Source organism: Crocuta crocuta, unplaced genomic scaffold, assembly GCF_008692635.1.
Source record: "Crocuta crocuta isolate KB4526 unplaced genomic scaffold, BGI_CrCroc_1.0 scaffold92, whole genome shotgun sequence".
NCBI lineage: Eukaryota > Metazoa > Chordata > Mammalia > Carnivora > Hyaenidae > Crocuta > Crocuta crocuta.
Window position 1 is genome coordinate 2300372 of NW_027528804.1, and position 27483 is coordinate 2327854.

At 38.1% G+C, this 27483-nt stretch overlaps 1 protein-coding gene across 3 annotated transcripts in view; it reads right to left on the bottom strand.

Moving 5' to 3' along the window:
* Window positions 1-235: 235 nt before the first annotated feature.
* Window positions 236-27483, bottom strand: part of SLC39A8 (solute carrier family 39 member 8) — a 74933-nt gene continuing 47685 nt past the window's right edge. For all 3 annotated transcript variants that reach the window (XM_077755749.1, XM_077755747.1, XM_077755748.1), the window contains exons 7-9: window positions 5087-5294; window positions 4463-4647; window positions 236-2037 (exon numbers count right to left, since the gene is read on the bottom strand). In XM_077755749.1, coding sequence (XP_077611875.1) covers window positions 1888-2037; window positions 4463-4647; window positions 5087-5294 — 543 coding nt within the window. In that variant the 3' untranslated portion in view covers window positions 236-1887. The remainder of the gene's footprint in view (window positions 2038-4462; window positions 4648-5086; window positions 5295-27483) is intronic.

The window sequence follows — 27483 nt, forward strand, 5'->3', positions numbered from 1 at the left end:
TTTTTTTGAATTGTTATCTAGGATTGAAATTTACTCATGGGCTTTCTATATATCCTACCTTCTACCTACAACCACAACCTCAAGTAAGTAGCAATTTTCTTTTTGCTTTTTGGGCCCTTCCTGCCTTATTGCCTCTGTTCTCCTCATAGTTGAGTAACAAGGCCAAAAGATCAACACACAGAGAGTGTAATATTAAGCACCCAGATAGCCCACATACACAATGATCTACACCAAATGAGAGTTTGTTAAACTGTCTGGTTTAATATCATGTTGTAAATAGCTTCTTAACCCAAACCGTCTGTGCTTTAAAAAGGTAACGATTATTTCTTAAGACTGAATATGAACAGATTAAATGATAAAAATAGATGCTATGTTTACTGATTAATCTTTACAGTATTTATTTGCTGCATATCTTTGCAATAAACACATCACCAGTTTCCTATTTCTCTCTCTCCCCCACAATACCAGGTACAGGGAAGTCACTCAAAAAATATATATATTAAAATGAATAACAAATGACACAATGCATGGCTTCAAAGGTGTTTACTATTTGGTCAAACAAACTTTTTTAAATTGTCAGTTATAAACAGAAATCTACATTAACATATATGTTAAATATTCATCTACTCTGCATTATTGCTAGCTGATACCGTCGTATGGTTTGTGGGAAAATGTTAATTCCTGAGATCATTGTTGGCTTTTATCAATCACTTTCTTCACTGTCAGTCATCTTTCCTGAAGTGACTTGGGAGTGTGAATTGGGGTTAGGATGTTCAATTGCAGACCAACTTTCTCCATCTGCTAAATGAGCAAACAACCCCTCTCACCTACAAGAGGTACAAAAATAACCACGGTATGTGGGACTTTTTCTCATGGTATGCCATAGAGGGAAAATGTGGACTGAACACAAAAGAAAAATGTTATGATTGCTTCCAATCGCCCAGAAGGAATGTGTGTTTTCTAGTTCATCATTCCTTGACGTACAGCAGCCCGGCCATTGTTTTGCATTTATTTAAAATACCCTCTGCTAAACAATTATGTTGAATTTTAAAAGTAAATTGCTTAAACTTACATTCAATTTCTTTCTATAAACCAACATAGTCTTTTTCTTCACAATGCAAATACATGATGCGCTGTAGCTGAGTGATTCCCAGACCTACGCTTTCTGTCCTGGGTTGTGGTGCAATTACAATGAGCCCTTTAAAAAAAGCAATTCTGCATTTGTGTGGGAGCAGGGAAAGCTTCCACATAGAGATGAGATGTCAGATAAAGTCTGAACTTAGTGGGGCTAACAAAACTTTACCAATTGCATAACTAATATTATTTTAGGATAATTTTTAAAACGAGCCTACCCGTCCCTAGCTGAGATATGAACAGAACAAAAGCTATGAGCAACCTTTCTTTCCTGGGTTCATTAAGGCCTTGGAATCATTTAGATCTGTGTTGCACGCATGTCAATTCTCTTCCACATTTTAATGTACTTGCCCGTGAAAGCACTAGAACAAATTAACTGAAAGAAAACCACTCTGAAACCGCTTGAGCTTTTGAGCCTGCCCCGGAGGTTTAAAGGCTTATACAACCTAGCTTGCAGTTCTCTCTGGGTCTTCATGTCTAAATGATTGTCAAATGCATGAAACATGAAGAAGTGGGTATTGACCAAAGATCTCGTATACCTGCCTTTTCAGACTGGAACTGAAATCCCTTTGAAGCATCCTGAACAACAAATAATGGCCTATTTCACAGATCTGAAAACAATAATCAGCTTTCCTGACCTACAGTTGAAAACAAAATTATCTTTTAACTAAATAGGATCAGCTTTAAAAATCCCTTTGGAGATGTTTTTATTTATTAAATGCCTTCGTTGACAACAGCATCTTTTATTTCCTATTACTCCAATTCAATTTCTCCTGCATACAAAGTAATGAGAAGAATGGCTGTAAATCCAGTTAACATTCCAGCATTCTGAATCATGAAGTAAGTAAAATCGGTTTTTCTTCCAGTTACCTTTTCTCTCAGCATATCGTTCATCTCTGGAAACTAAAAGAAAGATGCATTGTTAGATAACTGTCGCCATCTGGTGGTAAAACATAAAACAGTCGCCTAGAGATTTTGGAGGGGGGAAGGCTGGGTAGTGATGATTTAATTCAGATATTTAAATGTCTTATTTAGCATAGCATATAGAAATAGCATAGCATAGATAGCATAAAAGGAATATCTAGTCTTATCAGGCATCAACATGAATAGAAGTATGGAAGTAGTGCCCCCCAAGTGAGTTAATTGGTGGGATAGGATTTACCTCATTTTATGCCTCTGTTCTCTCTTTGTCTGTCCGCCTGACTATCTCTCTTCCCCCTTACTCTCTGCGCTCCATTCACACCTTTCTTTCAAATGCATCCACCCTTTTTCTATCCTCAAAATCTTCACACCCACCCAAACCACTATCTGACCTCTTCCCTCTCTAATTTTTCAATGAGCTACATCCTTCAGGCTCCAGCTTTAAATCATACTTTCTAGTGAGGTTTCCCTCAGCACCTCCTAGCTTACACTAGATTCCCCTAACTTCATCTCTCACCGTATATACTGCTTTTCCCCTTAGTTCACAGATTTTTTTAAATTGGTAATTATTTAGTCATGTGTGTGATTTTCTTCATTGACTTTCTGGTTTCTTCTCTTTAGAGACAGAATGCCCCACAGAGGCAGGAGTGTGCCTCTCTTTGCTCACTCCAATGTCCACAGCACCTTGCAAATTCCAGGCCAGGCACAGAAATATCAATCAATAGTAGCTGATTAAGTAAATTTTTAGAAATCGCTATACATTTAATTCCTGCTCTCTTTAATTTGGGTCCTTCTGCTTGCCCTACCCCTCACAAATCATAAGGCTTTCAAATAAATTATGTACTCTTCTAGGATTGAAGGCTGTATCAATCTCGTTACAGTGAATGCAATTAAAATTCCAAGTTCTGTTCTTTAAATCTACCCTTTCTCAGCAGATAAACTCTACTGGAAAGGCTCCAAAAGATCTGTAAATGGCAGCTTTTCAAAAAGTATTCCAAAATGACTTGCTACACACACACACACACACACACACGCATACACACCTACACACACACACCATGGTGCATTGTACCACTGTACAATGTACCAAAGCATCCAAGAGGCCTCCAGAATCCAATCAATCCATGTGCCTGACTTAAGAAAGTTGTTACCAGGATAAAATGAGTGAAAGCTGTGAAACCATGCTGAGAAAAGCAAATCGTTGTAGGACATATAGCATCACATATGAGTACCCTTTCCCTGAACGGAATGATTCTGATAGATTCTGTTCTCCTAACAGAGACCAGAGAAGTGATGGCCTACCGCAAATACAGTATGAGACATGAACTGTGTGAAGAACAATATAAATGCAGTGATGATTCTGCGGGATGACATTCCGGCTCTGATAAGGGCCTGCACGGAACAGTGAACAGAGCTGGATGGTTGTCATGCAGAGCTAAGAATGCAGATGAAAGAAACTAAATTAATTAAATGATGTGTGTAATACATATTCAGTTCCAAACACAAAGGAAATGCTCCTCGATTTGCATATATGTAGCATAGTTTCATTTTCTAGAAAGCTGTCCATGATTCATTTGAAAATGCACAGGGCACAGGACCATTGATAGTCTCTCTCTTACACACACACACACACACACACACACACACACACACACACACACATAAATAAAGACACAGACACAGCATGGACAATCACAGATATAAATATATACCGCCCAATGTAAATGTTGCCTAATTTCAATTTACCAGTTTTAGTTTAATCCGAAAGGCACCCGCTGTTTAGAACTTCGAAATAATAAAATGCTATTTACTGTAACAAATCATTCCCTTCCAAATGTGACATCCTGGGGCCCCTGGGTGGCTCAGTGGGTTAATTGTCTGACTTCCACTCAGGTCATAATCTCATGGTTCATGGGCTTGAGCCCCGCCTCAGGCTCTGTGCTGACAGCTCAGAGCCTGGAGCCTGCTTCAGATTCTGTGTCTCCCTCTCTCTCAGTGCCCCTCCCCAGCTTGCACTCTGTCTTTGTCTCTCTCAAAAATAAATAAAACACATTTTAAACAAAAAATATGTGACATTCTCACAAAAGAGGGGGAGAAGTTCCCATGGGGACACACTATATACTATATACTATTATAAAGTACAAGGGAAAAAACCTGGGAAAATATCTCTACTTCAGCAAAAGTAAATCATTTCATCTTTTATCAGTAAAATCATAGATCAAAGGATCAATGAGAATCCCTTTCAAGTTCTTATGAATACAAGAAGAGTTATCTGTTAGCCAGGAATGTTTTAAAGGATGACAGAATTTCCACACTGTGGAAGGCAGAAGGTTGCCCTTAGCTCACAATCCAGGTGTTTATTTCTAAACGTTAAATTAAGATGAGATAAAATTTTAAAATTTCTTACCATATCTGCCAGAGAAATATAGAGGAACATGCCTCCAGCTAGGGCAAATATAACATTTGGAGCAAAATTGTTGCCCACCAAAATACCAAAAGCCAGCCCAACATAGCAGGAACATGCAGAAAGGAAATTGAATAACAAGGCTTGCCGAGTGCTCATTCCTGCACTGAGTAGGATCACAAAGTCCCCTGGAAAAAGAAGAAAATACCAAATAAATAGTTTTTGCTATTTTTGGATGAGAGACGATAAGCATTATTGTCCAACAAGAGCTCCTTCATTTAGATGCATCAGTGGGGTTTTTAAGTGTGTCACCTAAAATGTCTCCCTTCAGGGGTTCCTGGGTGGCTCAGTCAGTAAAGCGTCCAACTTCGGCTCAGGTCATGATCTCACGGTCTATGAGTTCAAGCCCCACGTCAGGCTCTGTGCTGACAGTGCAGAGCCTGGAGCTTGCTTCTGATTCTGTGTCTCCCCCTCTCTCTGCCCCTCCCCTGTTTGTGCTCTGTCTCTTTATCTCTCTGTCTCTGTCTCTCTCTCAAAAATAAATAAATGTTAAAAAAATAAAATAAAATGTCTCATTCCACTGAATGAGAAGTAACTGACTTTTACGGTATGGTCAGAGCCCCTTACCTAACTCATGAGGAAATTCTTCACACAGAATTGCTATAGAAGTACTGAGTCCCTGAAGAAGAGACAAGGTGCAGGAAGCCCCAATCGCCAGGCCATCGATGAAATTGTGGAGGGCGTCACTGAGGGTTACCATCCAGGCAATTGTCCCTATTTTTGATAGTTTCGGTCCCTTCAAACAGGTACATGAACTCGACTCTGTTTTTCCATCCTGTAAAATAACAGAAGCGCAACCACCAAAATAAGCTACATTTCTTGAAAGTCTGAGAGTTACCCAGAAAGGAGTAGGGGATGTGTTATGTATTGAGAAAGACAAATGGTTCCAACAGAAAGACTTTCATGGTGGCTAAGAACTCCTAATCATTTATAACAACAATGAAAACTTACAAGAGGGAGAAAGGAAATGAATGGACACTACAGGCGTTGAAGGAACCACATAAGAGACGTTTTACTTTGGTTTCCCCTTAAAAAATCCTTTTGTTTTGTATGAACAATTCTTACTATTGCCTTCCTAATATGCGACAGAACTTAACCTAAGAATCTGATCCATTTGCATAGTTTAAAATAAAGGAAGTTTTTCAAAGACCAAATGTAAAGTCTTTTTCCATGCTACAGTGTAAATGTGAAATCCTCATTTCAAGCACAAAGACACCAAAGAACGTTTACGGTAATCCCTCCTATGGTATCTGAGCAGGTTATCTGCGCCTCAGTTTCTTCAATTGTTAAATGAAGACAACACACTAGGTGATTCATTTATTTTTCAATGACTTATTGGGTTTCCACTGTATTCCAGGTAGTGTCTGTTGAGTGATTAAACTGTAACAATGCGTTCCCTATCAGCTCTAAATTTCAATGATTCTCTTAACATCTCATGAAATGTGATTGGAACAGGCTCCTTTGCACTAACACCTCTTTCCATTTTGAAACAATAATAAAAACAGAAAAGCCTACAGCAAACCCTTTGAAAGAATTTAGATTTCCATAAAATTTGCAAAGTTGTATGAAACCAAATGCCAAACGCCAACTCAAGCATTTTCCAGAAACGGTAGAAAAAGATAATAAAATGCAAATTTACTTTTAAGTAGGGATGCAATTTGCAATTAACTGGAGAATATTTTATTCCTAATTCTCCTCCCCTCAACTTTACCTCAACAGCTAATCAACATATTTATTGAGCCGTGTGCTGGGTGCTATGGGAAGTGCGCAGAAGTGGAAAATGCAACTTCTATCTTCAAGATGTGTATTCATTCATATTGGAGAAACGAGATGCAAAGTATATGACTGACTTTTTAAAAAACGTTCATCAAACACCCGGCCAAGAAGGGCTGCCTTCTGAGCCATCATGGGGGTGGGGGGGGAGGTTTTAGATTTGTCCTAATGCCGCTTCATTGCTCAAAACACTTTGGGGACCGCTCTGTCAGAATTGACTTTAGATCTTGCAATTTACATCTTTTCAACGTGTCATTAGTGGCAAATTTTCATCTTTGGGGAATGTTTTTGTAGACACAGCCAAATGTCATTTGGAGCCACCGTGTTCTTAAATGGAAGAACATGGAAGGGGTGGGGAGTGGGGGTGTTACTTTTGTACTAGCAGCAGGAGCGGTGACAGTGGTAAGAACACACACAGCAAAGGCATATAGTATTTATCATGGGCCAGGCCCTGCTTTAAGCACTTGAGATATTTAATTCCTTCGGAAGAGTTCTGTGAATTAGGACTATTATCATCATTTTAGAGCTGAAGAAACTAAAATACAGAAATGCTGGCGAATTTATGCAAGGATGCAAAGGAAATAAAGTGGACTACTTTAGTAACTGTTTTACTGCTCCAAATTTATGGGAGGGTAGGGAGGGGACCATTTCTTGTCTGAAATAGGTTCTGAAGGCAATTCATTAGGAGAATACCCCCTTCTCTCAAAAAACTCTTTTTTATTATTTTTTTAAAGTTTATTTATTTTTGAAACAGAGGGAGACAGAGTGAGAGCAGGGGAGGGGCAGAGAGAGAGGGAGACACAAAATCTGAAGCAGGCTCTAGGCTCTGAGGTGTCAGCACAGGGTATCGAACCCATGGACTGGGAGATCATGACCTGAGCCGAAGTTAGATGCTCAACCAACCGAGCCACCCAAGCCAACCTCTCAAAAAATACTTTTAAACACTTGAAGCAATGTTGGGATAAGTATTCAATCTCCCTTTGTTTTACAGGTAAATCTCAGCAGCATAAAAAGAATTCCACCTGCTCTTCAAATGTGGTCTTTTTACTTTACAGTGTTAAAAGATAAACTGAGGTAAATTAAAAACTTAAAGAATTTATTTGAGCGAAAATTGATCCAAATTGGGCAGTGTCAAACCGAACGTGGTTAGGAGTGCTCCACCGACGGGAGCTCAGGGAGGACTTACAGAGACAAGGCAAAAGCAATGCAAGAAAAGTGTTGACTGACTATCACTTAAAGCCCCGTTGGCTTTTTGTGACCAATTGTCTTTAGGTTTTGATTTCATAACTTTAAGACATTTACAGGCTTAGATTTTGGTTTGATTACATAGGCTGCTAAGGCACTAGAGCGACCTTAGTCCAATGGCCTCCTTATTTAATTAATTTAACAGTTGATACATCTTAAATTGGACAACCAACTAATATAGGTAAGTTGGATAAGAAATGCCTGAGAACAGAAAGCAACAATTGACAAAGAAGAAACAGAAGTGGTCATGAGAAAAGCCATAGAGGAAGAGACCTTGGCTTTGCAAAAAGTTATTGCCGGGAGACACTTATTAAGACCACTTGTCTTCATCTTCCAGCTTGGTTTACCTAATCAAATATTTATAATTTCTTTATTTACTTGTGAGGATTTAGGGAAAAGAATAAAAGACCAAATTTTGACTACCTGATATTATGCACAGAGTCTGTACACAAACTCCTCTAATTCTGAAAAAGAAATTAAATTAATATATCAGGCATGATTCTCTTACCTCTAAGTACAGATATTATCGACTGTGTTTATTATGCTTCCTTTTAGCTCTATAAACTTAGGTTTCAAATGACACTGTTGGGTAGGCTAACAGCCATACATTTTTAATAATTTTGGAACAAACATAAGTAGGCAAACATTCACAAGGAGCTTATTTTTAATTCACCTAGTACTAAGTCACTGAGCAGAAGAAACACTAAATTCAAGTCCCCCTGATTAAGTTAGTGAGTGCTCTTCTCTCCCTTTTATTTTTGTTTACTGTTGTCATTGTTTGCTTGCTTGCTTCCTTGTGTGACTTATACAGTAAATCTGAGGCTATTTCTAACCTCAGCCATGATGAGGCAACTCAATCTAGAGGAAAGACCTTAGGTCTAGAGCCCAGGAGAACCAATTCCTTGCTTTGCTCTGACAAGAATTACTGTGTAATCGTCAGCAAGGTTCTTAACATCTCTCATCTTAGTTATTAATGGAAATAAAATCAAAGGAAAGCGCAGACTAATCAGACCTGAAGGAGAAAGAATATCATGGGCCAAAGTTATAAAAGCAGAGGAGAGACTATAATCCCAACTTAAGTATATTGGGGAAGAAACAAAAAGGGGAAAAAAGTACTAAAAAATCAAAATGAAGAAACCAAGTAGACTTATTGCAGAACCCTTTAAATTTAAGCAAAGAAGAAGATCAAAAGAGAAGGAAGATCAAAAAAAGGAGGAGGGTGTAAGGGGGAGAAAAAGAGGAAGAAAGACGTGTGACATGAGGAGGGAAGAAGAGGAAGAGAAACAGAAGGAAGAGGAAGATATGAATGATGGAGGAAAAGAATAAAAAGAGGGAAGTGGAGAAGAACAAGGAAGTAAGGAGAAGAAAAATGAGGAAAGAAAAAAGGACTTAGTTATCCTTTAGTAGGATATAAATCATATAAAAACATCTTATGTCTGCAGCGAAATATTATGCAGAGTGGTTGGGATGATGAATGTCTATTTCCACATGTAAAAATGTCCAAAACACAATGTTGAGGTAAAAAAAATATATATATATATGATATATACATATATATAAGCAAGGCCAGTCTTTTGTTAAAATAAATATTATTATAATTCTCTGATAGCCTAAGTGCAAACATATTTGGAAGAATATTTACAAAATTGATAATCACGGTTGTCCTTGGGAGATAGGACCGCTGTGGATAATCTGTGAGGGTTCTTTTTCTTTTTATCTCTTATGGGTGTCCAGGATTTTATTTGCACTTATTATATATCATTTTAATACTCGGAAAACAAATCATTCAAGCCACAAGATGAGAACTATCAGGAGGGAAAAATGAACTTGTCACAATTTAGGAATTATCATCAGCAAACAAGGTAAAGCTGGAAAAACAGGCTGCCTGCCAGATTTCACCTACATTGAAAAAAGCATGTGCTATCCCACTAAAATAAAACTTTTTTTGTTGGATTAATGGCTGCAAAGTCTAGCATGAGCACAGTCAGACCTCATTGTGCATTGGGTGAAGCAAGATGAACCATGATGAATAAAAACATTCTTATAGTTTATGGTCTACATGTTTCATTGATAAGAAGGTAAAAGTGAACAACAATTGCAGGTAAAAGTTAAATTCCAAATTCTAATCCCATGCTGAAAGAATTTTGGAAGAGCTCTGATAAAAATACAACCAAACCAAGAGGAAAGGAGCAACCTACCAAAAAGCAGAATGAAGATGGCAAAAGGAAGTATAAATGACAACAAACAACAGATGAAAATTATATGCAAAGAAATATATAAACTCAATGCACATGAAACAGAAGTTAATGTAATATAAATAAAAATGATAAAATATCATCTTAAGAAGCTGTAAATAAGGGGGAGGAGTGAGATTTAAGGAAAGGAGCACTGCAAGCTAGTTTCAGGATTAAAGAATCAGTGTCTTGGCATCAAATGGTCATGGCTACTTCATAGCTTTGTGTCCTGTAGAAAGTTACTTGGGTCTTAGTTAATCCAATAAGACAAGAAAAGGAAATAAAAGGCATACACATATTGGAAAGAAAGAAATAAAACTGTCTTGTTGGCAAATGACATGATTGTTCACATAGAAAATCCAAAAGAATCAACAAAAAAGGTCCAAGAACTAATAAGCAATTATAGCAAGGTGATACAACAAGGCTAATGTACAAAAGATAATTACTTCTTCTATACCAGCAATGAATAAGAGGAGTTTGAATTTAAAATCACAATACTATTTACTGGCACCACCCCCAAAATGAAATAATTGTAAATCTAACAAAACATGTACAAGGTCTATATAAAAAATGCACAAGAATGATAAAAGAAAATCAAAGAAAAACTAAATGGAGAGATATTCTATGTTTATGGATTGAAGATGCATTAATGTCAAGATGTCAGTTCTTCCCAATGTGACCTATCAATTCAATGCCACCCCAATAAAAATCCAAGCAAGTTATTTTATGGGTATTTTGTGATTCTGAAGTTTATATGGTAAGGCAAAGGACCTAGAATAGCCAACACAACATTGAAGGAATGGAACAAAGTTGGAGGACTCACATTACATGACTTCAAGACTTACTAATATAGCTACAGTAATCAAGACAGTGTGATAAGGCGAAAGAACAGAAAAACAGATCATGAAAATAGAAGCAATAACCAGTGAAAAGACATGAAGAATCTTAAATGCATGTTACTAAGTGAAAGAAGTCAATCTGAAAAGGCTATCTGCTTCATGACTCCAACTCTATGACAGTGTGGAAAAGGCAAAACTTTGGAGACAGTCAAAAGATTAGTGGTTGCCAGGGCAGTGAAAATACTCTATATGGTACTACATTGATAGATATGTTATCACACATTTGTCCAAACTCATAGAATGTACATAAAATACCAAGAGTGAACTGCATACTATGGGCTTTGGGTGATTATGATGGGTCAGTAGGTCACATCAGCTGTAATAAAGGTACTGACCTTGTGGGGGATGCTGATAATAAGGGAGGCTACGCATGTGTGGAGGCAGAGGTTATGTGAAAAATCTCTATACTTTCTTCTCGATTCTGCTATGAACCTAAAACAGTTTACAAAGCACCCATATGGTAATGTCTTCGTTTCTTTTGACCTTTACAACATCCTCATGAGTGAAACAGAACAGATACTGGTACTTTTACTTTAAAGATAATGAAAATGACAAGCAAGAATATAAATGACTTGCTCAAAACCACACAGGAGCTGTTGGGATTACGCTACTTAATTATTTACTGAGCACCTATTTTACAGCAGGCAGGAACTGTGCTAAGAACTGAGGACAGAAATACAAATCAGAGAATCTCTGTTTTGTTGCAATTCAAAGGAACAACCAAGATTCAAACTCCAGGCCTGTAACAAACAGCTCTTATCTGCCCTTCCAGAATAACTCTCTACCCTCTCACCCTGCTCTGTCCTGAATGAGCCACCTCTATAGGCTCTTTGTTCTCTGGTTTTCATTTGAGATTGACCACTGGGTAGCTCTAGAAAGAGTTCAGTGGGAAAAAGGATGGAGAACTCAGGGTATTTATTTTTCTGATACCCACTCGTTTAGTCATCTAAGGCTGTCCAGGACCAATTGAAGGCCATAGCTCCTCCCCAGACAACTCTCTTTGCAGATTCTAGTAATTGCTCTCTGAACTGGATGTTATCTGGGACAGCAAGTCATAAAATCAGCTGTTCACATCAGCAATCCATTATTAAATTGTATATATAAGAACAACCCCACAACAGTCTTGAAGATACAAACAAATTGCAATGGTAGGTGATTCAGACCTCCATGGTATATGAACGTAATGCTTCATTTCTTTTCCCTCAACAACAGCAGGGTTCATGGGGAGTTCCCTAAAGCCAGTTAACTGTGGAGAGATCTGTAAGTACAGCACCAGCCAGCTAAACAATTTTATTCACAAGGAACTTAAAAATACAGTGATAAAAGAGAATTCTCCACATGGGCAGAACTTTTGAGTGTAGTGTTAAACTTCATGTATAAGAAATGTCTGAGACATAGATCTACACTAACTAGTGAGTAGGTGCTAAAAAGTTGGCTAGGTGACCAGAAACTTCCAAAAACCAAAATTGGAAATTGATAGCCAGGAAATCTGGACAGAAATGTACAGATGGACCTCTTGTAAAAGGCGTGAAGTGTGAAGATAAGTCTATTGCATTAAACCTCATAAGAGGCTATTCATAGAGGGTAGTCTACATAACAAAGTGAGTAAGAAAATCTGACCACAGGGACTCCTGGGTGGCTCGGTCGGTTAAGCATCCGACTCTTGGTTTTGGCTCAGGTCATGATCTCATGGTTCATAAGACTCAGCTCCACATCAGGCTCAGCCCTGGCAGTGTGGAGCCTGCTCGGGATTCTCTCTCTCTCCCTCTCTCTCTTCCCCTCCCATCCCCACACTTCTCTCTCAAAATAAATAAACTCTAAAAAAAAAAAAAGATTTAACTGTAAACATCACATGGTATCTTTCATCAGCCATCCCAATGTTTGTTTAATGGGCACTTAAACATAAGGGTCAGAATGGTGCAGACGGAGACAATTCACAGCTCAGCATTCTCTTCCTCTAGCCAAAGTGACCTGGCTTACCAGCACGGAAGAAGGCTAACCTGTCAAAAACCAGGCTTAATGCTAACCCCCCCAAAAAAGGCATCATTGCCCAATGGGGCAGGAAGGCTCAGCTGGCTGTACACAGAGGCAAGATAATTGCATCGATGATTCCCCCTCATCATAAGGGGGTACTCTTTGGACTCACAAAGATAGGCATATATAATATGCCTTCTTTGGTTTCAGTGTTTCTGCTAGCACTATGGTATGCCTGATAGATAACCTGTATAAATGATCTCCAAACCGTTTTGTAGCAAAAGAAATGAGACTATGGGCTCAATCCTTAGAATTCACAAGTCATATCAGTTGTCTCTTCATAGAAGAAAGCAGCTTGACAGAATTATGGAATGATCTGCTGAAGGCTCAGCTAGAGTGCAAGCTAAGAGAAAGAAAACCCTGAGAGGGTGGAGTTCTGCCCATAAGATATGGCTGACCCCAGAAGCCAAGTATATGAGGCCATCATTGCTACAGAGGACGCACAGATCCAGAAACCTTAGGGTGGCCCACTACATGTTTACACCAAATAACCTACCTGAATAATTCTTGCTTCCTGTCCCCAACACCTTAGACTTGGTGATTGGAAGGTCCTCATGTCCAAGGGAATAATTCTTCCACCAGGAAACATGGTCATTTTCTGATTCATTGAAAGTGGAGATTAACTCCAGTAAACTTAAGGTTCTTTATATCCTTAAACCAATAGGTAGACAGGAAGTCACTACATTGCCTAAGATAATGACACCCAATGATCAGGAAGACCTGAGTTTCTGCTACAAAATAAAGATAAGAATAATGTTTGGAACTCAGGAAATTCAGTGGGGGCATTTCTTAATACTTCCTTTCCAATGATCCTGGTCAAGGAAGAACATCAACAATCCAGTGAAGACAAGACCACCAAGGACTCAGATCTTGCAGGAATGAAGATCTGGGTCACTTCAATTGGAAAAGGACCTTACCAGTCAAGGTAATGCCAGGCAGTGAGGTAAATACAGAAGGCTGAGTGGAAGGAGGCAGCTATAATTACTGACCTAGGCCTTATAACCATCTACAGAAGCTAGTATTAGCTATAATTTAAATTTACATTTCCTTAATTGCATCTCTTCTCCCTATCTCCCTCCCCTGGTATTTTATTTGAAGAATACTGGTGGTGGCCAACATTTTAGTTCTAGATTGCAAATTGAATTGCTATCACAGAAGGATGATACACCACACAGTAGTTGATGGGGATTTATGTAGTCTCTGCACTAGGTACACGCATTTTTCACCCAGATGAAGGGCAAGAGTGGAAGATGACAGAAAAAAAGGGGGTGGAGTATACCAGATATCTTTTATTTCCTACTCCAGATCCACCTTCCACCCTTCTTTTTCCAGTTCTTTTCTCAATGAGAACAGTATCAACTGCATCAAAGGGCTCCCATGCTCCTGGCTTCTAGTTGGTTCCAAACAGAGAGCTCTAACATAAAATGAGAGGGAAAGAGGAGAGGGAGACCGAGGTACTTATTCCCTAGGCTCCTTCCTTGAGGGGCAACTTGAGCTGGTTACATCTCTCATTAAAGATCACTGTTCCACACACAATGTTTTTCTGTACAAAACTACCTCTTAGTTTCTACCAGCTTCTTCCTTCCCTTTTCCCTTTCATTATTCATAGTTGATAAGGTTACTCATAGCTGCATGATTCCAAGTCCCAGTTTTACTGCACTCTCCCTTGCGGTTCACCTATACCTTGCTCAGAGCTTTTTAAAGTGTCCCTTTCCTATTTATTATTTATCCTTATTTGAATGTGCCACCTCTCTGGAAAGAACATGACTGATTTAAAAAGTCTAATGCTCTTTCCACACTAAATGCTCACAGACTCTACATAAACCATGAAATATAGTTTAATGGGAAAATTTACAAAAATGATTAAATAGATATAAGTATATCATAAAGGATTAACGGTGCCATACAAACATAACATTTTAGTGGGCTTTGCTTTTATGGCTGTATTTTCTAGTAATCTTAATGTATTTTATAGCTGGTGGTTCCTTTGTCCTTTCTTTAGCCCAGAAAAGTCAGTCTCGGATCACTATAACCAAAATGAAACTTCTTATTGGAAAGAAGAAGTCAATTTAACTTTAATATATTTCACAAAATATAATTCAAATGTGCTTAGTGTTTGGTCATTTGGTTTTAGAAAAATTTCATAACTATTTCCAAAACTCTCCTTGCTAACAAAAATAACCATTAATAGGAAAATAACAATTTCCAGAAACCTTGAAAATTGTTTCCCTTCCCTCCATCCCTCCAGTGGAATGTGAGTAAAGTTGTTTTGGTCTTTAGGAGTTGAAATAATTGCCTTTCATGTTCAGTTTGGGACCATATCATTTTACTGTCTTAGAAAAAGTAACTTAGGAGAAATCTGACAGGTTTTCAAGAAATATGCTACTATTTTGCCAATGGAATTGAAAGTATACACTAATTAAGTATTTGCAGTTATCCTAATGGACTATTTACACCACTCTAAAAGGCTGCCTACTGCTACTGCAGATGGGGATAGCATTAACGCTCTGGTACATTTGGGAAGCGGGATATCATTTCTTATAAAAAGCCTGCATAATGTGCGCCCAGGCCAGCACAGCTCTCACTGTTCCTGAGAAGTCTTAAAAAGGAAGTCAGGAGGCACCAGGAAATTGGTTAAGTTTTAATGTAAGCTGGAGAATGTTGCCGGGCTCTTAAAAAGTAGTGTTTCCCAAATACATGAATATCTACATTGCTCAGCATCAAAGCTTCCAGAATAGTCCAGAGAATGAAAGAGGGTTAGGATGGGGTGTCGTAGAGGAACCAGCCCCATGTGGTAACTGCCTGATGTGTAATTACCATTTGACGTGAGTTATGTCAAAAGAACTGAAATGTAGAGATCCCACCCAATGTACCACAAATTATTGATTAACCAACCTTCAACAGATGAAGGAGTGCTATCTGATTGGCAGACGAGATCTAGAAATGCAAGCCCCTTAGGGCAAGAAGTTTGGGAAACATGAAAAGAGGCAAGAGAGGAGAGATGACAGAAAGGACAAGAGCAAGGATTAACTGCGGTCCCTGTGATCAAGCAGGTAACTAGGACCCTAGGGGAGGTGTTAGGAAATAGGCAATCTGCTGGGAGAGAGCAAAATGAGCAACAGAGAGTTGGAAATAAAGAGTTGTTCTCTGTGAGGGGCCAGCCAGCAGCCTGGTCTCAATTTCAGTATAGAGATCCATCCCTACTTAGTATTTGGAAAGTGAGGAGTGGAAATGTACAGGAGATAAGGGTACCAAGACCTTGTTCCCTCCTAAAGATGTCACTACGACACTGTGAAGACTTGCTCCCTAGTTTAAGAAGTTTTATAGTGAAGAACTGAGCATAGAAGATACAGGACATACTCACTGGCACAGAACAGTAAGAATGATAACATCAATAGTACAAGTTATTTAATCTTCCCAACAGCCCTATGTGGTTATTATTGCCATTTTATAGGTGAGAAAACTGAGGTGTAAAAAGACTAAATAAGGATGCTCAACGTTCTACTTCTAGAGAGGAGCAGAGACAGGATTTAAACGCCTATGCCATGGTACAGGCATGCTTATGGTATGCCTAAGCACACCATGATCTCTAGGAGATGTGGAATTTTGTTCTCTTTCTTGTTCACTCCTATTCACCCAGCATCTAGTACTGCAGGCACTCTGAATACCTTGTTGTCTGAAGAAGTGAAGGCGTAATAATAGTAGAGTACATTTTCTGTCACGACAAGCTCACAAATCATTGTCACATGAAGCATCTATTCCAATCTCTTCAAAGAGCATACCTATGGGCACTTACGTACAATGTGAGAAGGATGTGCATAGAAGAGTGTTCATTAATCAACTCCAAATTGGTTCATTTACGTTTAAATACTCTACAAGTGCAGAAATGTTTTTTTCGTCCTTTGGTTTTTTTTTTCCTTGCCAATTCTTTGTGAGTGAAAGTTGGGGAGCCAGACCAAAAGCTCCTGGAAGACAAGTATTTTTTTCATTTCAGCCCAGAGTTTAACATTAGTAGGTGTCTAATAAATGTTTTCTTTTTAAAAAACGATGGGGAAAGGGGCTTTGTTTTCACTAAAGCCAGTAGAGAAGTGGAATGTGGAAGTTCCATTGTGGTGGACAGATCTCAGGGTGCCTCCACCTCTACCCCAGTAACCATTACAGGGCAGAAGACTTTTATCAACAGCCATCTTGCATCTAACTTTAGAAGACAACACATTTTCAGAAGATTGTTGGAGAAAGGGGCATAAAAATAAGAATAGTGGCAACAAACACGACTAACACTTGTTGAGTGCTTACTGTTTGCAAGGCACTCTCCTGAATGCCATGGGCTGAGTCCTTCTAACACCCTAATCGCAGACAAAGTAATGAGGATACTACAGGTAAGGCCTTGGCCAAACCCACACATCTAACAATGGAAAAGCCAGGACTTGAACCCACATGATTGGCCTTCTAAGCCCATGAGATAAAAGCCAGAGACTACTCAAAAGAACTCTTTTTCAGATAACAAATTCTGAGTTCCAAGCATGGATTAGTTTACTGCTGCTGGCAGCCTCCATCCTGTTAGGTACCAGTGATGCATGAATCTCTGGTTTTGAGTAAAATACACCGAGCTGATGTTCTGAGACTTGCCAACATCTGATACACACTGAAAATACTCAGAGAGAGGAAAAGACACCATCCTTGGACTTTCAAATCCATATAATCTGTTGTTTACAGACTGCATCACGGATGGAAAAATACAGTTGTTTTCTTGACTGTACCTTTCTGAATTTGTTATGTATATTTAAATGTTAGAGCATAGTAACACTTCGAAGGAAGATCTACATCTTGACTTTTCTCCAATATTATTTTATACCAGCATCCACTGTGCCCTAGCTACTCTGACCGTCTTTCTATTCCTAAAACCCACCAACTCTCCCACCCTGCAGACCTTGGACTGAGCTTCTTCTCCCTCATCTTTGCATAGATAGCTGCTTCTTATTGTTCAAATTTTAACTTAAATATGTCCCTGACCACCCAAACTAGTCATTCAGACATCATCACATCACCACCTTCCAATTTCCTCAACATCATGCTAACCCTAGAATATTGAGTTATGAGTCCCATTGAAAAAAAGAATGCCAGAAAGCAGGAACAGTTTCTAATTTGCCACGGTATTTCCAGGACATCGCACAGAGCGTGGCACGAGGCAGGTGATCACAAGACATCTGACAAGTGAGTGAATGACAGGATGAATAAATGAATGCCATCCTCTTGCCCTTTAATGTAGCTTCCCTGATTTGACTTATAGACTAGAATGTCATTCAGAACATGAAGTGTTACCACAAAAGAAGTCCCGATTTAAGATTGCCATTATTGTTTTAATATATAAGTTTCATGACTCTGAAATTGTTATCAAAATCACAAAATCTACAAAGAATCCAGAGAAAATGTGGAATCTTTCTTCCTAGGAAAAAGATCTTTTGCCATTTTACTTCTCAAAGGTAAAACAATCTCTGGGTCTCTGGGGCACCTGAGTAGCTCAGTTGGTTAAGTGTCTGACTCTTGGTCTCAGCTCAGGTCGTGATCTCACAGTTTGGGAGACGGACCCGGCACTGGGCTCCACGTGGACAAGGAGCCTGCCTGGGTGTGTGTGTGTGTGTGTGTGTGTGTGTGTGTGTGTGTGTGTGTGTGTATAAATAAATAAATAAATAAACATTTTTTGTAAAAGGTAAAACAATCTCTAGATTTAGGAGTTTGTTTTGCAGCCTGGAAAACTACTAATGATGATCCCTCGCTTCAATATTTCTGATAAGCACTTTATAACCTAATTAAAGCAGATGAACTAGAAAGTATCAGGCCAGAGACCTGCAAGGTCTACTGAACCTTTATTGGTGATTTCTCAGCTATGGAACTTTTTAAATGGTAATCTGTTTTCGCTAGGTTGCTGTACAGGTTAAATAAAGTCATTTTCTTTATTTTTTAAATTATTTTTTAATTTACATCCAAGTTAGTTAGCATATAGTGCAACAATGATTTCAGGAGTAGATTCCTTAATGCCCCTCACCCATGCAGCCCATCCTCCCTCCCACAACCCCTCTAGCAACCCTCTGTTTGTTCTCCATATTTAAGAGTTTCTTATGTTTTGTCCCCCTCCCAATAAAGTCATTTAATTTTTTTCTAATTTTTTTAATGTTTTACTTATTTTTGAGAGAGAGATAGAGACAGCATGAGCAGCGGAGGGTCAGAGAGAGGGAGAAACAGAATCCGAAGACAGACTCCAAGCTCTGAGCCAGCTGTCAGCACAGAGCCGGACGCGGGGCTCGAACCCACGAACCGTGAGATCATGACGTGAGCTGAAGTCGGACGCCCAACTGACTGAGCCACCCACGTGCCCCCCCAATAAAGTCATTTTCATTAAGCAATTCAATATTCCTAAGTAGAAGATTCAACAAAATAAAGTTTGTTCTTTTTTACTTTTAATACTCTGATATCTGATAACAGAAATAAAAAGCAATTATTTCCCAATCATTTTAAATATAACTGGGCTCACACATTGGGCTCTCTCCTTTCTACTGATAAGGACTCAAAACTTATAATACATCTGAATAAGTGGGTCCACTGATTAACATGGCAAGCAAAGGTAAAAACAAGAGAAAGTCACCACTTAATTAAAATAAATGAGTTATTAACTTAATTGAAATGAGATCCTCAGAAAGGGACTGAAATTCCTTACCTAAAAAGCAGGTATATTGTAAAATCAAATTTTACCACCCAGTCAATGATTTGACTCTAAGTTGTTAGTACATTTGTTACAGGGCACCTGGGTGGCTCAGTCAGTTAAGCTTATGACTCTAGGTTTTGGCTCAGGTCATGATCTCACAGCTTCGTGGGTTCAAGCCCCATATAGGGCTCTGTGCTGACCAGTGCAGAGCCTGGTTGGGATTCTCTCTCCCTCTGTAGCTGCCTTTCCCCTAATCGTGTTGTCTCTATCTCTCTCAAAATAAATAAATGAATTAAAAAAAATAAAAAATAAAAAAGTGAACACGTAATTCGGTCTTCAGATACCTTCAATTTTTTTTTTATTCACTAAGATTATCTGTGAAGTATTAATAGTCTTAAAAGTAGTATTTTTGATCTGGACATGTGCCTGAGACATAAAAATGAATATATATGAATAGAGAAACAGACAAATATCTACAGATGAGTGTGTGTGTGTGTGTATGTGTGTGTGTGAGAGAGACAATCTGCTAATACTCTACTATATAGTATAGGGCTATCAATCTCAAAACATATTGGCAAGACCACACTTCATTTGCAAGATTCTTTCACTTTGTGATCTTCCTAATTTAGGATATTTATTTTAAAATATGTGGAATAAATATAACGCAGAATAACTGAATATAGAATAAACCCTATCTCCCAAGCGCTTGTCCCTGGGACACAAATTCCATTTATTACAATAAAACAACTCAGGGTTTGACACATTTTCCATCATGCAATCAGCTGAGTAAAAATTACTTACCAGGTCTTGATCCATTATCCCCAAACTACAAGATGCAGCATGTAAAGAATACAGTACTTTATAAGCGTTTTCAAAGAATAGCAGAAGTCAAAGCAAAGAGGCCCCTTTTGGCAAGCCCAATATTTATGACACTGAACATCCTTTATAATGCAATCTTTAAAAATTTTTGAAAAAAGCTGATGTTAAAGACACCCCAGGAATAGAATGTGTATTCAAATTCTTCCATTACTTACGCTGATTTGAAACTGGGCTTTCTATGTAATAGAATTAAGCAACTCTCTGATGTCCAGAATAATTTACTTGAACCTCTGAAATTTTTTCCTCATGTATCAAAAGAAAAATGTGTTGACATTCATTCTCATTTTTTTTAATCAATCGCATGCATGACAAAGCAACACAGCAATTCTTCATTATACTAATAGGGGGAAAATTAACTTGACATCAAGCCTAATTGAGTAAAACCACATTAATTCTTCTAAATAGGGATAAGTCCTGCTTGATTAGTGAAAGCAATTTAGTACAGAACATGTTTAGATAAATACACTTTTATTGCTTTCTAGAACTCACACCAACTAATGGCTCCCACAGCAAGAACAGAGCAGGGTGAGGAGGGTAGAGGTCCTTAAGAAAACATGCCATATTGTAGGGATAAAATTAATGTAGCGTATTGATCACATAATCACAACTTGGTTATTATTTCTTTACATAACTTAAAAACCTTAAGAGCACCTTGCCTTATAAGAATTGTTCAGAAACAATTCTTATAGATACTACCAAGATACTCTATAGCCCAGCATACAAACAAAATATAACAAATCATAATTCGTCAGCTATGGCAGATTAGTAGAGTCAAAATTAAGGAGGTCTCATTGTGCAAGCAATCCTCAACTCACTACAAGTTGTGTTTCAGAAATTTACTTGTAAGTTCATTGTTAGAAATTGGAACTGATTTCAGCAACGTCCCCCCCCCCTTTGGAAGTTAGTGTCAAGTGTACCGAAGGACTATAGAATTGGGAATTAGGACCCCAGAAGGGGATTTCATCATAGCTTTGCCATTTATAACCTGGGTGAACTTGAGTGACTTAAGAGCCTTAAGTGACTCATCTGTAAATAAATGTAATACCTATTTCACAGGCCTGTTGTAAGAATCAACATAATAATAGCTGTAAAGCACCTACTATTCAGTGCTACCTACTTTTACCCCTAGGCATTTTTCTTCTTTCACGTATCCCTCTACATCAGAGAGGATTAGCTAGGAGGTTCTAGAAGCACTTTGATGGGTCCATGAATGTCTTTAATTTGTACATAATAATTGGTGGGTATGTATATTCTTCTGTTGCAAAAGTTAATGTGCCTCATCAAAAAGCTTCCTAAGGGGAATGATTAAGAGTACTCTATAGGCACACTTCCCTAAATTTTTCAAAATATTAAATGGCCAAATGTTTAAAAATAATAACTGGAAGCATTCTCTGCAGCTCAGTTACCATTTCACCAAATCTTCTTTACGTAGCAATCTCTCACCCACCCTTTGAGTTGGGTACAAGCACTAAGGCGCCTGGGTGGCTCGGGCAATTAAGCATCTGACCCTTGATTTCAGCTCATGTCATGATCTCATGGTTCATGAGATTGAGCCCTGTATAAGGCTCTGCAATGACCAGCATAGAGCCTGCTTGGGATTCTCTCTCCTTTTCTCTCTGCCCTTCCCTTGCATGTTCTCTCTCTCTCTCTCTCTCTCTCATTCTGTTTCTCTAAATAAGTAAAATAAACTTTTTTTTAAAAAGATGGGTACAAGCGTCATCTTCTCAGGAGAACATCCATGCCCACTTCACTTGGATCGCTACCCACCCTGATGTGTGCCACATCTTTCTGGGCAACTGTATACCTCTACTACAGTACTCATCACACTACAGTACAATTTTTTTTTTTACATGTCTATAAGTACCTTTAAAGAGTACCAAGTACATGGTTGATGTCTGTCAAGTAGGTAGGAATTTTTTTCTCACATTTTTGTGATTTGGATTTCTCACATTTCTGTGATATTTGGATTTCATTAAAAGTATTCATTTTAGTTGATGAGAAGCATGCAAATCAGGAAGCAACTTAGCTTTGTTGCTCTATGTGTGACTGCTCTAAATTCAAATTAATCCTGACCTCTCTGAAACTCAGTTTCCTCATCTGTGAAATGGAGATAATCTCAGCTACCAATCAAGGTTGTACATGAATAATATTTGTTAAGTACTGAGTGTATTCCCTGCACATGATAGGTACCCCCATCATCACACACCAACTACCACCATCACCATCACTGCTGTCAATAACTCAGGAGTGGCAAGTAATAGAAATCTGACATGTTTATTAATGGGCTGCTCTACCTTACACTGACTATGTTTCAGAGACTAAAGAAAAGAAACTGCAGAAACAGCTTTCCAAGAAGCAGAATACAAAATGATGTTTCTGGAACTTTAGCGTAGGAGCAAGCTACTTCCATGTGTAACTGCCTGGCTCCCTGCACTCTCCAATCCTCTAACGGTAGCAGGCATGCCATTCTCTCTGTCTGCAATAGTGTAGGACTCTACCCAGATCGACTATTGCTCTCTCTGTCTCACATCTGTGGAGAGCGGTGCCCACGTCTGTGGGCTCCAGGCTATAAAGTTCAATATGTCCAACCCTGAAAGTAAAGACACATGCTCAGGGCTGAGAACTCTGCCTTTCTGCCCAGCAATCTGTCATGATCTCTAGTCCCCTCCATCATATCAACAGAGTCCAGCCCAAACCCTTTACACTTTTCCCCAACCCCACACTCTTTCATTGCTACTTCCCCCTTGCTTGAGATGGAAGCCATCTGACACCCCTCCTCTAACCACAGACATGTTTTTCACCTTCCACTCCCTCTTAGAATAGAATTCTAATAGACCATAAATTGCTCCAGCATTGAATTCCATCTTAGAACTCCCCTTTTCATGATCAACAGCTCCACCTGTGTACTAATTCCCTCTTTGTTTCTTTTCTAGGAATTTGCTCCAACAGACATTCTTCCCGTGGCTTCCATTCTATTCTGTAGCCTCAAGCTCTCCCTGTCCATTCTGATTTCCTCCTTGTATGAAATCTCCCTTGGATTTCCCAAATCTTGTTTTTCCCTTCAATGACAAACTCATTGAAATAGCTCACTCTCCTAGTCTCTTTCTGTACTTACTAAATATGGCCTTTCTTCTCCTTACGGCCCATTGCAGGATAATACCTCCAAAAGTAGCTGTATCTGGCTTCAGAAGCATCAAAAATTTATGTATTCTTTACCAAAGCCTTTTCAAAAACACTGATAAAGGAGTTATCCCGCACACACACAGTGCCACTTCTAAATAGCCCTCAGTCTTCTCTCCTCACATACAGTTTCAGTCATCAGGGCAGATCCTCCCAATCTCCTCTTTCTTAAAAATTCTTCCCAAATTTTCTCTTTCCACCCCATACCAGTTTTCCGTCTTCAAATAAACCCATTATTGTGTAAGCTGATCTATTATTTTCATTCATTACCCTATGCTGGAGTAATGTAAACAAAGACACATCATATCAAGGAGAATCTACTATATATTGGGGACCCACAGAATTTACTTTATTTACAGCTGGAAACATGGCACCACCCCACCCCAGCCCCTGGCTATTTTCTTCCATTTTTTCCTCTAATGTTCCTGTAGATAGCCTAGTATACAAGACTTTGTCCACCAAAGTGGACCTAACAGAGCACCAAAGTGGTCCACCTAACGAACCTTGACATTGGGAAATTTTTTCTGAAAGGTAAGCAAATCAACATTAAAATTCAATTCAACCACCATCAGATCCTTTATTCAAACCTGCTGTTTGGTTTTGGTCTCTGCAAACTGCCATGAAAGCTCTGTTCTCTTCCATTATTCTAAAAACCTTCATTAATACAACTCTTAGCTATAAATTGCTCCCAGTAGTGAAATAAGTCATCTATTTTTGAACCTTTAAAATGTTTTCCACCATATCTTCACAGGAGATAATATACATAAAATGCTCTCTTTTTTCCAGTTGACGTGTGCTTATAAACCTGACATATGATCCCACAACTTTGTACCAAATCTCCTGTCACGAGCTGCTAGATATTCTGCCATTGAAATAGAGGACTTTGTGGCTTTGAGTCCATACATAATCTTGTCCACTGTCATCCTTACTTAGCCCCTCACTGCTTCTCAGAAATGTGGTGATGTTTGATAGCATAGTAGTTTGATTTAATATTTCCTGCATACCTATGCTTATTCATTACTTTTAAAATATTTCATTTAATCCCAGTAATAATTATGACTGGTAGAGTTTTTTTCCAATTTACAAAGGAAGTAAGTTTTAGAAAAGTAAAGGAAACTGATTAGTTGTCAGGATCAGAATTTAAATTCAAATCCATCTGACTCAAATTCTTTGATGAAGCAAAGGTTTTAAAGTTACTAATTAATTACATCTAATGAATAACACTGTAGTTTAAAAATGACCTAATCTTTGTGGAGAAAAAATGACTTATTTATTCATTTAGTCTTTCACTTTGAAGACTCAATTCTAAAAGCAAAAAAATTAACTATTATAGATAATCCATATTTGGTTACAGTATACAAAAAGAAAAAATCCAAGAAAATCTAACACTGAGAACAACATTTAGTAAATTTAAATATGAAGGAACTTTCTTAATCTAATTGAGGATATCTATTTAAAAAATAATAATAAAGCAAGCAACCTACTAAATTTAGAAGCATTCCCATCAAGGCCAAAAACAAGACAAAATACTAACCCATTACAATTTCTAATCCTTACCAATGAATCCTTACCAATGTAATGAGGCAAGAAAAATAAGGGTTTTTTGGACAATTAGAAAATAAGGGGAAAATGTGCTTATTTGCTCTTTGAGCAAATTACATAGCAAATTCAAAAGAGTAAGCAAATAAAATACAAAAAATACTAAGAGAATTCAGCAATGCTACAGGAAACCATTACTTTTCAAAATCTGTCACTTCTGCATACCAGCAATAGCCAATTAGAAAATGTAGTAGAGGAGCACCTGGCTGGACCAGTCGGTAGAACATGAGACTCTTAATCTCAGGCTTCTAAGTTTGAGCCCCACATTGGGAGAAGAGATTATTTAAAAATGAAAATCTTTAGGGTCGCCTGGGTGGCCCATTCGCTTAGTTGTCCAACTCATGATTTTGGCTCAGGTCATGATCTCATGGTTCATGGGATTGAGCCCCACATCAGGCTCTGCGCAGACAGTCCAGAGCCTGCTTGGAATTCTCTCTCTCCTTCTCTTTCTGCCCCTCTCCCACTCGCACTCTATCTTGCTCTCTCAAAATAAATAAGCATTAAAAAAATTATAAAATTAAATCTTTAAAAAACAAAAAGAAAGAAAATATAGTTGGAAAAGGATACCACTTAGAATACCTGCAAAGCTACAAAACAACTAGAAATATATATAACTGAAAATCACAAAACAAGGAAAATGTGAAATATTATAAAGGTGTCAGCTGTCCCTCAATTGATCTCTAACTTCAATGCAATGTCAATAAAAATCCCAAAAATCATATTGATATGGAAAATCAGAGATAAGTTTCAATGAAAAAAAAAACAGGGAGCAGAGTCTTGTTTTAGAAAATTCAATGCTTACTAAAAACTATAACAATTAAGGTCATGTGGTATTCGGCTGGGAACTTTTTTTTATATGCAGATAAACAAAAGAGAATAGAAAGCCCACATACAGACACATTGATATATAGAAACACGATATATAGCAGAACTAAAAATGATCTATTCAATAAAAGAAGCTAAGATAAATGCTTATCTATACAGAAAAAAACTAGTTTTTCTTACATAATATACAAAAATAAATTCCACATGAGAAATTAAACTTAAAAGTTTTAGAAGAAAGTATGAAAAGGGACACGTGGGTGGCTCAGTTGGTTAAGCATCCAACTCTGGATTTCTGTTCAGATCATGTTCTCACAGTTCCTGAGATCCAGCCCCAAGTCAAGTTCTATGCAGACAGCATGGATCCTGTTTGGGATTCTCTCTCTCTCTGCCCTGCCCCTGCATTCTCTCTCTCTCTCTCTCTATGCCCCTTCCCTCCATTCTCTCTCTCTCTATATAAATAAATAAATATATTTTTAAGTATAGAAACATTTCTTCTTTACTTTGGCAAAGGGAAAGAAAGTTTCTGAAACAAGACTCAGTGTAGAAAACCTGAAGAAAGTATTAATATATTGGCATTAAATTAAAACTTTCTAAAAATAAAATAAAAACTAAGTGAAAAGAGAAATCACAGACTTCAAGAATATATTTATAACCCATTTAACTCAAAGAAGATTAGGATATAGAATATATTTAAAACTCCTACAAATGACAAACACTCCTTGATCAAGCTTTAGTCAGGTTCCTCTGAGCCCTCTTTTCAACTAGGCCTCAATCTTAGGCTTTTGTGTGTGTTTTCGCAGGGTCCAGTTGTAGCAGGAATCCTGCTAAGCCAGTTTTATAAAGACTCTCCTACTCTTGATGTTTCCTCTTAACAATTTCCTATCCACTGATCCTTTCACTCTGCTTGTTGGCTACAAATCCTCAGCTGCCTTTCCTGTAGTCCTTTGCAGAGTTGACCCTAGTGTGGACTATAGTCTTCTTTACCATTTTAACAAGCATCAGAAAAAATGTTTCTTCAATATAAATTGATTAAAAAAATCAACTAAAAATATGGGAAATAGATGAAAAGGAAACACAAAAGTAAATTTATGATCAATAAACAGATTAAGAGATTCTCGACTTCACCAGTAATCAGAAATATACAAAGACAAATCACAAAAAGATCACAAAAAATCACAAAAAGATATCATTTTAAACTCATTAAAATTGGCAATAAATTTTTTATTTAGTTAATTTTTAGGTGGAGGGTGCAGGAGTAGGGGAGAAGAGCAGAGGGAGATAGAGAGAGAGATAGAAGGGGAGAATCTCAAACAGGCTCCACAATCAGCACAGAGCCCAATGTGGGGCTCAACCCCATGGCCCTGGGATCATGACCTGAGCTGAAATCAAGGGTCAGATGCTCAACCTACTGAGCCACCCAGGTGCTCTGGCAATAAATTTTTTTAAGTGTTGCTAAAGAAAATGTGACCTCTCTTCTGCTGTTGATAAGAATGTAAAAAAGCATGATAGTTCAGAGAGCAATTTGTTGCTATTCAATAAAATTATCTGTGTGCATACCCTATGACCTACTTCTTATGAGCCTAGCTATATACC